Source organism: Chiloscyllium plagiosum, chromosome 13, assembly GCF_004010195.1.
Source record: "Chiloscyllium plagiosum isolate BGI_BamShark_2017 chromosome 13, ASM401019v2, whole genome shotgun sequence".
Classification (NCBI taxonomy): domain Eukaryota; kingdom Metazoa; phylum Chordata; class Chondrichthyes; order Orectolobiformes; family Hemiscylliidae; genus Chiloscyllium; species Chiloscyllium plagiosum.
Window position 1 is genome coordinate 19,956,536 of NC_057722.1, and position 13,863 is coordinate 19,970,398.

General features: G+C 39.1%; 1 protein-coding gene across 1 annotated transcript in view; it reads right to left on the bottom strand.

Annotated features, from left to right (window-relative positions):
- The window catches only part of gigyf2 (GRB10 interacting GYF protein 2), a 173,146-nt gene that overhangs the window by 66,358 nt on the left and 92,925 nt on the right, over positions 1 to 13,863 (bottom strand). The window contains exons 11-14 of the mRNA XM_043702938.1: positions 7,838 to 8,037; positions 6,067 to 6,211; positions 2,090 to 2,254; positions 717 to 895 (exon numbers count right to left, since the gene is read on the bottom strand). Of these exons, the coding sequence (XP_043558873.1) occupies positions 717 to 895; positions 2,090 to 2,254; positions 6,067 to 6,211; positions 7,838 to 8,037 (689 nt within the window). The remainder of the gene's footprint in view (positions 1 to 716; positions 896 to 2,089; positions 2,255 to 6,066; positions 6,212 to 7,837; positions 8,038 to 13,863) is intronic.

Consider the following 13,863-nt stretch of genomic DNA (forward strand, 5'->3'; position numbering starts at 1 on the left):
AAGGTCCTGTACAGTTGCAACATCACTTCACGATTCTTGAATTCAATCCCTCTGCTAATGAACGCTGATACACCATAGGCCTTCTTACAAGCTCTATCCACCTGAGTGGCAACTTTCAAAGATCTATGAACATAGACCTAAGATCCCTCTGCTCCTCCACCTTACTAAGAACCCTACCGTTAACCCTGTATTCCGCATTCTTATTTGTCCTTCCAAAATGGACAACCTCACACACTTGACAGGGTTGAACGCCATCTGCCACTCCTCAGCCCAGCTCTGCATCATATCTAAGTCCCTTTGCAGCCGACAACAGCCCTCCTCACTATCCACAACTCCACCAATCTTCGTATTGTCTGCAAATTTACTGACCCACCCTTCAACTCCCTCTTCCAAGTCATTAATAAAAATTACAAACAGCAGAGGACCCAGAACTGAAGCCTGCGGAACTCCACTTGTAACGGCTCCAGACTGAATATTTACCATACCAATTCATTGTACAATATTTGTTTAAGCCCCAAGTTGCAGTACAAGGTACATTATAGAAATTCCATAAGTATGTAAAAAATATTCTCTTCTATCATTCCAAATTCGCACTGTGGACTATGTTCACTTAGAATATGAGATGTACAAGAGAAAAATAATTGCACTTTTGGTACAGAAGTTTGCTGTTGAATTACACAAACGAGAGTGAGCAATTTCACAATCCTGCTGTATACCTGCTCAAGATGTTTTAGCCCTTCATCATCATCATTATCCTGAGGTATGTTCCGGTTTGCAACGGCTGTGATCTTGGGTGAAGGCGATGCCGTAGTTGTAGTTGTAGCAGCAGTAGTAGTATTAGTGCTATTAACAGATGGAATTAAAGGTTTTTGATAAGGGGCTGAGGTATCCATCACTGGAACACAAAAGATTTTATATGGATTATCGATGTCAAAATTAACCAAACACAAACACTAATTTCATTCTTGGTCAAATAAGAAACATTCTAAAGATTAGAAAATACACTTTCCATTCGGTTTGTTACAAAATCTTCCAGAGATTGGTTACAGCTGCATTTAACTTTCTATATGTTGCAGATGTGTCTAAGCTGTTGGACATCAATATACAGTATTACTGGAAGCAATTCATTCTTCGAACAGATCACTTTACATCAAATTCAAGCCTAAAGTACAATATATTAATTAAATTCATTTTTCTGAAAGAAATCACAAGCTTAAACAATAAATAAAATGATACATAGCTATGAATTATTTTCCCAAAAAGAGTTACTGATTTGTTAATAAAAGTATGCTCATAAGAAAGCATACAACATCAATTGTTTTCATTCTTCTATATGAAATAACATACAGAACAGAACATATCTTCAAAAACAAGTCATAGATTTTCCTGAACATTTGCAGATATTCTGTTAATTGTACCCACCCATGATACGACAGAAAAAGATGATGGTGGAGTGGGATATTAAAAATCAAACTGCAAGCAATGCAGCTTTGAGTCAATTGCACAAAAACTGTAAACAAAAATTGTAAAAGAATGGCAATGCATGCAATGCGGCAAGATTCTTGCTTTCTAAAAATCTAGCCATAAAACTACAGCAAAACAGCTGCCACGCAGTGAAAACTTACATGACACACCTTGCAAGAAATATATTAAGTTTCGTGCAAGATCGGAGTGAAGATTAATTTCAAATTATTTTACAAGAATGCCATCCCTTTAAAACACTAAAACCAAAATATGGCAGGTACATTACAAAATGCACAGCTGCAGCATAATTAAAATTATTTTTATAATATTTCAGATTTTAATTTTGAGGCTCAGAAAGGAATTGATTCGAGGCTTCTTCCCGATAAGGTGAATCTCTAGCGCAGTATTTTTATGTGAGGTTATGATTACTTTCTAAAATCAGGGACATATTCTCACACTACACTTACACAGAGTAAGTTAGGTGATACAATAAAAGGAGTAATCATTTAAAAGTATGCTTTTCTATCATAATGTTCTAACAAAGTTAGGTTACTAAGAAGATGAACACCCTCTGTCCCAAAGATTCAAAGCTTTTATTCATAATGCAATTTACATAAAAGCTTACCTTCCTTGACAGACTTTTGTTGTGCATCCTCAATTTTGTCAGTTTTCTCTTGCACCTTTTCTTCCCTTTTGGGTGGGCTAGCAACTATTGACATCTGAGGCTCCAAAGGAGATGGCGATGAATTTGTACGGGATACATCTTTGTTCTCTTCAGTTTTATTTGTTTCTGTAATGTAAATACTGATTACTGTAAGTAATGGGCAATATCTTGGTCTACATTCTGCAAGACATCAAAAAGAAAATATCAGAGCTCCCCCTCCCAGTTTCCTGCCCAGCTTTAATGATTTGTTGAAATTCTGTCCAAAGTAACCTTTCAGCCAGCTTCTGAAAAGCCAAAGATGATAAATGGACTTTAAAATGACCACCTTTCACTAGGGTAGAACAGAGTACAGAGTCAGAAGTCCTTATATTATATCTCAACTTTAGATTAATTCATCCAATGAATCGAAGAAATATGCATGACTTGCAATGTGGAAAACAGTTTGTGGACAATGGGGAAAATACAGAGAAGTTGGCACCAGGTATGCACCACTTTATTATCAGGAAATAGGGAACAGCTTAGTTCTCTATTTGCTGAAAACAAGTCCAAAGAGTGCTTGCACACATGCATATACTTGCAGGCATGTACCTACATGCATGTATGTGGCAGGACGTGATGGTTGAGGATGACGTCAAATCACCTGACCTAGAGATCTTTGAAAGTATTTATAGCAAGTACTCATAACTCTAATATTTGTACAGAAAAGCAAAACTAGAGACTGCCAGAAGATAATAACCAAGAACTTATGTAGGGAATACAGAAGAAATTCTTTGTTCACTCTGTGGTTCACAGAACGGTACAGCACAGGAACGGGGCATTCAGCCCACTAAGACTGTACTGACATGAGGTACCTTCCGAAACTGAAAACGCTGTGCCTTCATGTGGTTCATATCCCTTTATTCTCGATTCATATCTGTCAAGATGCCTCTTAGATGTTGCGGTTGTTTCCGCCTCCACCACCTCCTCTAGTAACATGTTACGAGCCTTTGTGTAAAAACCTGCCTCTCATATCTCCTTTAAACTTACCCCCTTTTACCTTAAACCCACATCGCCCAGTAAATTATATTTCTATCCTGGAAAAGAGACTACAAATATATATTCCTCTCAATTTTGTAAACTTGTGCCAGGTTGGTTTTCATCCTTTAACAGTACAATTAAAACAACCTACGTTTATCTGATCTTACATCATAGCCAATACCCTTCAAACTCGGCAATATCCTTATAAACTGTTTTGGTACCCTCTTCAAAGCCTCCACATTGCTCTTGTAGTGGGGCAACCAGAACCATAAACAATATTCCAAACATGGCCCTACTAAGGTTCTATACCACTGCAACACGACTTGCCAATTTTTATACTCTATGCCCAATGAAGGCAACTAAGCAATATGCCTTCTTGACCACCTTATCCACTTGTGTTGTCACTTTCAGGGAACTCTGGATGTTGATGCTACTAAGGGTTCTGCCATTTACTGTATACTAATAGAGTCACAGAGATGTACAGCACGGAAACAGATCCTGAGGTCCAACTCATCCATGCCGACCAGATACCCCAAACCAATCCAGTCCCACTTGCCAGCACCCAGCCCATATCCCTCCAAACCGTTTCTATTCATTTACCCATCCAGATGCCTTTTAAATGTTGCAATTTTACTAGCCTCCACCACTTCCTCTGGCACTTTATTCCATACATATACCACACACTGCATGAAAAAGTTGACCCATAGGATCTCTTTTACATCTTTTCCCTCTTACCCTAAACCTTTGCCCTCTTGTTCTGGACTCTCACACCCGAAGGAAAAAGCCTTGTCTATTTACCCTATCCGTGTCTCTGATGATTTTATAAATCTCTATACGGTCACCACTCAGCCTCCGACCCTCTAGGGAAAACAACCCTAGCCTATTCAATGTCTCCTTATAGCTCAAATCCTCCAACCCTGGCAACATCCTGATAAACCTTTTCTGAACCCTTTCAAGTTTCACAACATCTTTCCGATAGGAAGGAGAACAGAACTGCACACAATATTCCAAAAGTGGCCTAACCAATGCCTGTACAGCCACAGCATGACCTCCTAATGCTATACTCAATGCTCTGGCTAATAAAGGAAAACAAGGCAAATGCCTTCTTCACTATCCTATCTACCTGCAACTCCACTTTCAAGGAGCTATGAATCTGCACTCCAAGGTCTCTTTGTTCAGCAACACTCCCTAGGACCTTACCATTAAGTGTATAAGTCCTGCTAAGATTTGCCTTCCAAAAATGCAGCACCTCACATTTATCTAAATTAATTTCCATCTGCCACTTCTCAGCCCATTGGCCCATGTGGTCAAGATTCTATTGTAATTTGAGGTAACCCTCTTCGCTGTCCACTACATCTCCAATTTTGGTGTCACCTGCAAACGTACCAACTATATCTCTTATGCTTACATTCAAATAATTTATATAAATGACAAAAAGTAGTTCATTCATTACATCTTGAAAAATGCATTACTTCGCATTGGTCCAGATTAAGGCCCGTCTGCCATTTCTTCTCCCAGTCTCCAGATTATATCCTGCTGTACGCTCTGGCAATTCTCCAAAGCTCCCCAGTCTTTGCGTCATCCACAAATTTACTAGTATTCTCCTCCAAATCATTTATCCAGATTACAAACATCAGGGTCCCAACATTGGTCCCTGCAGAACACCACTGGCCACAGACCTCCAGTCAGAAAAACACCCTTCCATTGCTACTCTGTCTACTATGAATAAGCCAGTCCTAAAGCCATCTTACCAGTTTGCCACAGATCTCATATGACTTGCCTATTGGATAAGCCTGCCAAAAGGGACTGTTAAAGGCCTTGTTAAAATTCATATATACAATACCTATCACTCCACCCTGAATCATCGTCACTTCCTCAAAAAACTCAACCAAATTCTCAGGTCATGAGACAAGACCGTCCTTGCACAAATCTATGCTGCCTATTGCTAATAAAACCATATTTTTCTGAATAAGTAAATCCTAAGTATCTTCAATTGTTTCCCTACCACAGATGCAAAGCTCACTGGCCTGTAATTTCCCAGCTTAGACCTGTTATCTTTCTCAAACAAAGGATCAAATGCTGGCCATTCTCCAGACCTCTGGGGCCTCTCCTGCGATTGAAGAGAATACAAAGATTTCATATAAGGCTTTAGCAATTCTCACCTGCCTCCCTCAGCATTCTGGGATAGATCCCATCAGATCCAGTGGACTTGTCTACCTTAATGCTTCTTAAAACATTCAACACCAACTCCTTTTCCATATGGACATGCTCCAGAACATTAACACGCCTCTCCCAAGATTCACCATCCACCGGACCTTGTCCTTTGTGAATACTGATGCAGAGTACTCGAAGGCACTCTCTCACTTCCGCTGGCTGCACTCAAATTCTCTTTGTCCTCAAGTAGACCTACCCTTTCCCTAGCTACCCTCTTGCTCCTTAGATATGTTTAAATTGTCTTGGCATGCTGTTTGCCAAAGAAATTTCATGCCCCTTTTAGTCCACCTAATTCCTTGTTCAAGTTCTTTTCTGCTCTTTGTATTCTTCTGTTTACATCCTGTCTATATTCACTAGTTCTTGCCCAATATTCCTTGCCCCAATCCTTATGCATAAGTAACTTAAAACTTAAAGAATTATGGTCACTATTCCCAAACTTTTCCCCCACTGAAACGGAGTGGTGAGAGTACTGAACTTACAAGCAGTAGTTGAGGCAAATTTCATTGTAAAGAGGCACTTAAGGGGAGGTTCAATAGACATATGGAAGACAAAAGGAATTCAGAATTTCAGAGTTAAATAAGGGAAAGACACGTGGAGAATACAACCATAGATCGGTTGGGCCAAATGGCCTGTTGAGCTGTGGGCAATTCTATTTAATTACGTCAAATAAAATCACAAAGCTTGAGTGAGGAATGACTGATAAAAACCTTCATCAGTCTTTTCCTTGGTTCTCTTATCAGGCTCCTTAGCTTCTTCCTTTTCACTGTCCTCTGAATTTGATCTCTCTTCTCCATCCTCCAACTGTTTAAAGTCCAATTCCTGTTCCTCTGGAATAGGTTCTTTCGGAGCTTTCTATGAAAACAGCAAAAACATCAAAAAGTGTAAGTTGTGCAGTAAAGTACTTTAACAGTTGTGCTTTTTTAAAGCACAAGTGCAAGAAATTGAAACTTTGCCAAAGTTATACTGTGTCAACATTCAAAAATGCAGATTATACAATTACTCTCACAAATATTCTCTCTTTAGAGGTTAGTCTTTGCTCAGTGGTAGCACAATGTCTCTAAAAACATTAGGTGTTCCAGGCCCACTTGAGAGATTGGCACACAAGTTAGGTTGTCATTTGAGCAGGTTCTGCATCTTAAGCATCATCTTTGGATGAGATATTAAACTGTCCTCATGTGGATGTAAAAGATCCTACTTCATGATTCAAAGAAAAATAAACGTTCGTCAGTGCGCACTTATCCAACCAGCATATTGTTTTAAAGACCCAACTAGCTCATCAAGCCCTTTAGGGAACCAAACTTGTCACCTTTGCGCAGTTTGGCTTCAATTACACTCTCTAGTGGCTAACTCTGACCTCGTACCTGAAACTGCCTAGCAAATTATTTGCATATTAAACCACTATTAGCAGCTCGAGATGATGACCCACAATTTAAATAATCAGGTCTTTAAATTTATAATCTAATTAACATAAAATGATCTGTTCCTAAGAAACTTCAGATTTTGATGATTTTGTATTGGTAGTGGTAGTGGTGGACAGGGGGTGTGGTTTACAGGAACAACTAGGCCTGAGGCATTGTTGTGTGCAAGAAAAATATCAGATGATTCTCATTGTCTCTATCAACTTAATCTCAAGGACAATACTCTCAATAACCAGACTATCATGGATTCAAGACTCATTAGACCTAAGAAACTAATCTGGAATAACACCTCAGTGTAGCCCAAGGACTATGTTCCTAAAGATCACATCTTCCCATTCAAGCAGATGTTAAAAAGTACAAAGACACTATTTTAAGAGCAGGTTTGTTCTAATATCCTGCATTCAAAATAGCTAAGACAGAGCATCCTGTTTAGTCTCATTCCTATTTCAGTGACTTTCTTTTTCACAAACTGGCTGTCATATTTCCCCATATTAAACAGAAATTTCAGATCAAAATCCTTAAATCAACCAAAATACCTCAGCATTTCCTGAGAGCATGAAAAACATGAAACTCTGATTGTTTCTTTATTTTCTGTAAGAACATGCTTAAGGTGATCAGTAATTTTTTAGACATGAAGACCAGTCCAAGAAACATATTCAGCCTCAGCCACAAACATTAACAGCATGCTAACTATGTTCATAAATTTGCATAAAAACCTTACCACAAGGGCAGCTCCAGACTCAAAAAAGCATCTTTATCTCACAATCACATATCCATTGATTTCAACAGATTCTTCACACGATCCTTCTAAATGTACACCAAATTATGGAATTTAACTATGCCCATTGCAAACTTATCCAAGGTTATTTCCAACCTTGGGGGAGAGCAAAAGGTGGATTCACTGTTGAGATCAATGGTTTCAAATCACTATTGCTTTCGATAAAATTACTGCTGCTGCCAGCTTCTAAATGTATAGTCACAAATGTTTTGAATTATCATATCTAGCTGTACAATAAACTCTGCACAAATTAAGAGAGCCAAATGTTGTGATTACGCCAACCTTTAAAGACAAAAACGCTCCAGAAGAATCAAACGTTCCCATCTCCTCCTCTGCATCCTCCAGACACCATTCTGGCAGGCTATCTTTTTCATCATCCACACTACCACTACCAGAGCGCACTCGTCGATGACCGCGTTCATCATCTTTATCTCGGTACTCAAAATCAAACCGTCTTCTGCGTTCTGTGGGCTCTCTCCAACCTGCAGAACATTGCCGTATTAAAAATGGTCAGAAAAAATTTGAACTCAAAGTAGTGCTAAAATCAAATAAAGTCAAGCAACAATGCTATTAACAAGACATTAGACAACAGAATTTGAATACTGTTGGAGAAGGACATGCTGCCAAAGTTCATTTTCTTGCACTCATCTGGACAATTGCAAAACCACTAAATGTGAAAACAAAAATCACAATATTACAGGGGAAAAGGGTGCTGACTGGTTAGCAAGTCAACTGATTCGCCATGTTAACACCTTAGTCAAAGCAACAACAAACTAAGCTTCCTAAGCAGAAGGTTTGAACATATGTCTTTTGCCGGCAGTATATGGAAACAGATCGTATTAGGTTTCAAACAATGTGGGATAAATTCACACACTGAAGCCCTAAAAAAGCCTTATTGGAGAGTTTTTGACTACAAACCTGAAGAGTCAAGGACATTCTCACAGTTAAGTGTTCAATGTTTTGACATCAAATGTCACTTCCTGTTGCTGTATTATAATGTACATGTGCTTTAACAGCCGTGATTCAAGAGAGACTTCTGTCCTAAAAAGATAAAGTTGACCATTGCACTGATCAGTATTGTTTAACTGCTGAAATGCACAAGACACTTTCTCGGTGTTCTAACACATTCAAAACCTGGAAAGATTCCATGTTTTCATTTTTGTACTGTGGACTGAAATGAGGAACCACTATTTTAAATCAGTGTTTTAACTTATTTTTCTAATCAGCCTGTTCAGAGATTTGGAGCAGGTGCACCTTGAACCCAGACATCCTAGTCCAATGGTAGAGAAACTACCACTATGCCACAAGAAGATTCCAAAAAAAAAAATCAGTGTCTTAATCTTTAAAAAAATTTATATTTAACTTATATTTTAAAGTCAACCTATTTAGAGATGTTATTATACACCTCTGGAGCAGGTGGATTAACACAGTTCTCTCAGTCCAGGGTAGGGACACTACCACTGCACCACAAGATAGCCCTAAAATCAGACAAAGTGAGGAATGCAGATGCCGGAGATCAATGTCAAAAGGTGTGGTGCTGGAAAAGCACAGCAGGTCAGGCAGCATCGGAAGAGCAGGAGTGTCAATGTTTCGGCCAAAAGCCCTTCATCAGACCATTCAGAGTTCACTTAGGGCTGATGAAGGGTTTATGCCAGAAATGTTGACTCTCCTGCTCCCCGGATGCTACAAATGCCTAAAAGCAGTGTTTTAAAAGGACATTTTGAAAATTCAATTGACACTCATGGGCAAACATCTTTTAAACAGCTGCTTGAACAAGCAGTAATTAGGTTCCAGAAAAGCTGGAGTCAAGGGGTCCTGTATTCAAGATGGAGCTTTGGTTGACAACAAGTTGACCCGTGACCAGTTATCACTAGCAAAGGCCTTTTGTTTACCAACAACTATCCCTAGCACTCTGGTAAATGAGCAGCATGGGGCTGGGAACACTAATCAGAGAAGTGATCGGTATCCCGAGCTCAAGAACTGTCTCTGTTCTCTGCAGTCAAATCCTAACTTAAAGCTAATGAGAACTAAGTTTTTATTTCCTTCAGCATTTGCTGTAAGCTGTGCTTTTCAATTGATAAATTTAATCCTTTTATAAATGAAACAGCCACCTTGTGGAGGTGGAGAATTTGGAAATAGGTTGAGGGGTGACATTAAACAGAAAAGATTTTCAAACTTAAGGAAATGAAGAGAGAGCCACGAGCCAATCTGTGAACGCACAATGAGGCACTAAAATAACAAAGACTGGCTATTCATTGCTGCAGCTAATAACAGAAGAAAACAATATTCAACCTGAGGTAATGAGAGTTAACTGGCAAATTTAAAACAGCATACTATCCCCAGTGCTGGGATAATGCTACATGATCCACAATTCCATTAGATACTGCTCCTAGTGTCCATTTCACACAAAGTCACCCATTACCTTTGGTCTTCTGCAAGTTGCATGATAACAGAATTCCTATCAATGCTGAGCAAGTGAGTCAAATACTCCCATACTACATACATCAAACACCACAACTTCATCAGCAAGGACAATACCGTCAAGCTCGTGGACCTATGCTTTACCACCCACTTCACCTTCAACAACAAAACCTACAGACAAACCAACGAAACACCCATGGGATCATTGATATCAGGGTTTTTAGCACAGGCAGTAAGGCAGAGACTCTAACAAACAGCTCTGCCAATCACCCAACCCAAATTTTGAGTCCAATATGTGGATGACACCCTTTGTCACCGCTACACTAAACAAGTTAGAGGAAACCTTCAAGACATCAATAATACCCTTACTGGCATAAAATTCACAAAAGAGGAGCAAAACAACAAACTGCCATTCCTAGATGTCACAGTAGAGCGAACAGCTAATGGGGAACTTCAAACCAGCATCTACAAGAAAACAACACATACAGACTAAATATTGAACTACAGAAGCAATCATCCCAACACCCACAAGCAAAGCTGCATTAGTACATTTCAACAAGCCACCACACACTTCAGAGAGACTTCTGTCCTAAAAAGATAAAGTTGACCATTGCACTGATCAGTATTGTTTAACTGCTGAAATGCACAAGACACTTTCTCGGTGTTCTAACACATTCAAAACCTGGAAAGATTCCATGTTTTCATTTTTGTACTGTGGACTGAAATGAGGAACTACTGTTTTAAATCACAGGAACTACGCAAAGCAGAGGAAAATCACCTCTAGTATATTCAAAAAGAACGGGTACCCAATAAACACAGTCTGCTGATTTCTCAGCAACAAACCCAAACAAGCAGACAAAACATGTCCAGAAGCCGTCGCCACTCACTCCTACATCAAAGACATCTCTGAAATGACTCCCAGACCTCGTCATCATGGTAGCCCACAAATCCACCAACATAAACAGCAGCTAATGAACTTGAAAGACTCTATACAGACAACAAGCAAAACTAATGTCATTTACAAAATACTTTGCAAGAACTGTAACAAACATTACATTGGACAAACAGGCAGAACACTAGCCACCAGGATACATGAACATCAACTAGCCACAAAAAAGACATGATCCACTCTCATTAGTATCCTTACATACAGATGAGGAAGGAAACCACTTCGACTGGGATAACACATCCATCCTAGGATAACACATCCATCCTAGGACAAGCCAAACAGAGACATGCATGAGAATTCCTAGAAGCATAGCACTCCAATCACAACTCTATCAACAAACACATGGACTTGGATCCCATTTACCACTCCTTGAGGAAAGAAAAACAGGAAATAACATCACCAGAGGAAATTACGTCACCAACCCAAGAAAATCCAAGCAAATAGAAAGCAGTGCTTCATCCGTAGGCTCACTGAAGATGCTACCTAGTATGGCGACGAAACATCTGAAAATGAACCTTTAGCTCAGCAAACAAACCTACATCCATTATAATGGATACATGCTTTAAAGTTCACACTATAGAATCAGTGTCCCAATTCATCAATTGCATTATAGCAAATTTGCATTAATGAAATACATATTGTAGCAGAACAACCTGGACTACAAAAGACATTTACGTCATGAACATTTATGCACAGATACATGCTATAGTCGTTATGCAGGTGCAGAGACACCTGCATCCGTTATTTTACATAACCTCTCAATGTTCTTTCTACCAAAATTTACAACCTCCCACTCCTCTGCACCAAGTTTCACCTGCTACCTGTCTGTCCACTACAACATTTTGCGCCGTTTTGAAGTTTTAAAACTTCAAAAACTTCTTCCTTACATTTTACATTGCTTCCAAGTTTTGCATTACCTACAAAATTTGAAATTATTCCCTGTACATTAAGGCCTAGATGGGATCCAAAAGATGACCTCCAGCAAACTCCACTTCAAACCTTCCTCCAGTAGAAAAATATCCATTAACCATTACTGTTTCCCATCACTCAGGTAACAGAAGATTCATGCTGCTACTGTCTCTTTTATCCCACAATCCATCTTATATTCTCTAAGACCATTAATCTTTTAAATAGAATAACCGATACAAAAGATTAGCATATTCAATTTTGGACCAGTATAAACGTATTAGTTTTTGGATAACTTAGTTACCTCAATCTCATTTCAAGTGAGTTAATGGAGTCACAGTTTGCAGCATGGAAAGACGTCTATCTTGCCTACACCAGTCAGAGTCACAGCATAGAAACAGACTCTTTGGTCCAATTAGTCCATGCTGACCATAATCCTAAAGTAAACTAGCCCCACCTACCTGCAGTTAGTCTATATCCCTCCAAACATTTCTTATTCGTATACTTATCCAAATGTCTTTTAAACGTTGGAACTTTACCTGCATCCACCACTTCCTCTGAGTGTTCATTGCACACAAGAACCAGTTTGTGTATGAAAGCTCCCCCCATATCTTTTTTAAAATCTTTCATGTCTCACCTTAAAAATATGCCCCCTAATCTTGAAACCATCCCCCAATCTTCGGAAAAAGACACCCGCCATTCACTTTATTCATATGCTTCATGATTTTATTACCCTCTACGGTCACCTCTCAACTTTCTATGTTCAAGTGAAAAATGTTCTAGCCTCTCCTGAGGACTCAAACCCTCCATTCTCAGCAACATCCTGGTAAATATTTTCTGAACACTCTCTAGTTTAATAATATTCTTCCTGTAACAGGGTAACCAGAACTGGACACTACTCCAGAAGAAGCATCACCAACATCCTATACAAGGTCAACATGATGTCCTAACTCCTATATTCAAAAGTCTGAACAATGAAAGTGAGCGTGCTAAACACCTTCTTCATCACCCTGTCGACATGTGATGAAGAATTATATACCTGAACCGCTTATCAAGCACCTATCTACTCTAGACCTACTTTCCAGCACTACGTTCAAATGGTATGGCACTTCAAGAGACAATCTTAAATGGTGTAATGATTCCTGGCTCCACCATCCGATCAGGCAGTGAGCTTCAAGTACCCATTACTGTTGGATGAAAAAATTCTTCCTAACATTTCCCTTAATCCTTTTGCTCTCTAGCTTAAATCTATGTTGCCTGCAAGGAAAAATGTATCTCACTATCCACCCATTTGATTTTGTAAATCTCAATGAGGCCTCCCCTCAGACTTCGCAGCTCCAGTGAAAACAAACCCAGCTTTATCTAGCCTTTCTTGATAGCAGAAATGTTCCAGCCTAGGCGATGTCTGGTGAATCTCTTCTGCACCCGCCCTCATGCAAACACATAATTCCTTTAGTGTGGCAACCAGACCTGCATACAATACTCCAGCTGTGGCCTAACCAATGTCTTATGTAACCCTATCAAACCTCCCTGCTCTTGCATTTAATACCTCAAATTGAAAAAAAAAAGTATCTTATATGCTTTGTTAACCAGCTGATCACTGGTACTATTGCCACCAGCAAACACCAAGTTTTCTCTGAACATCTATATTTCCTTGGGTTCAACCATTGATCATGCAATCCCTTGCCTTACTAGTCATCCCAAATTGCATCACCTTTCAGAATTAAATTCCAGTTGTCACTGTTCAGCCCACTAGACTATCCCATCTATATCCTCCAGAAGTTTAAGGTTTTTTGCTATTTACCACACAATTTTCATGTCATCTGTGAACTAAAATCTGACTTCAAGATCCTGTTTTAACAAAGTTTGTCAAGAACAATTTAAAATGCTGCCTTTAAAATTCTTTCATTCTTCAGTCACAAAGGTTCTTCTATATAGCAATACAACCCTATCCTTAGAAATGATAGAAGTCACAGTCCCACAATGTACCCATATTAATACATTAAGTAGAGCATTGCAGAGACCAGCCATC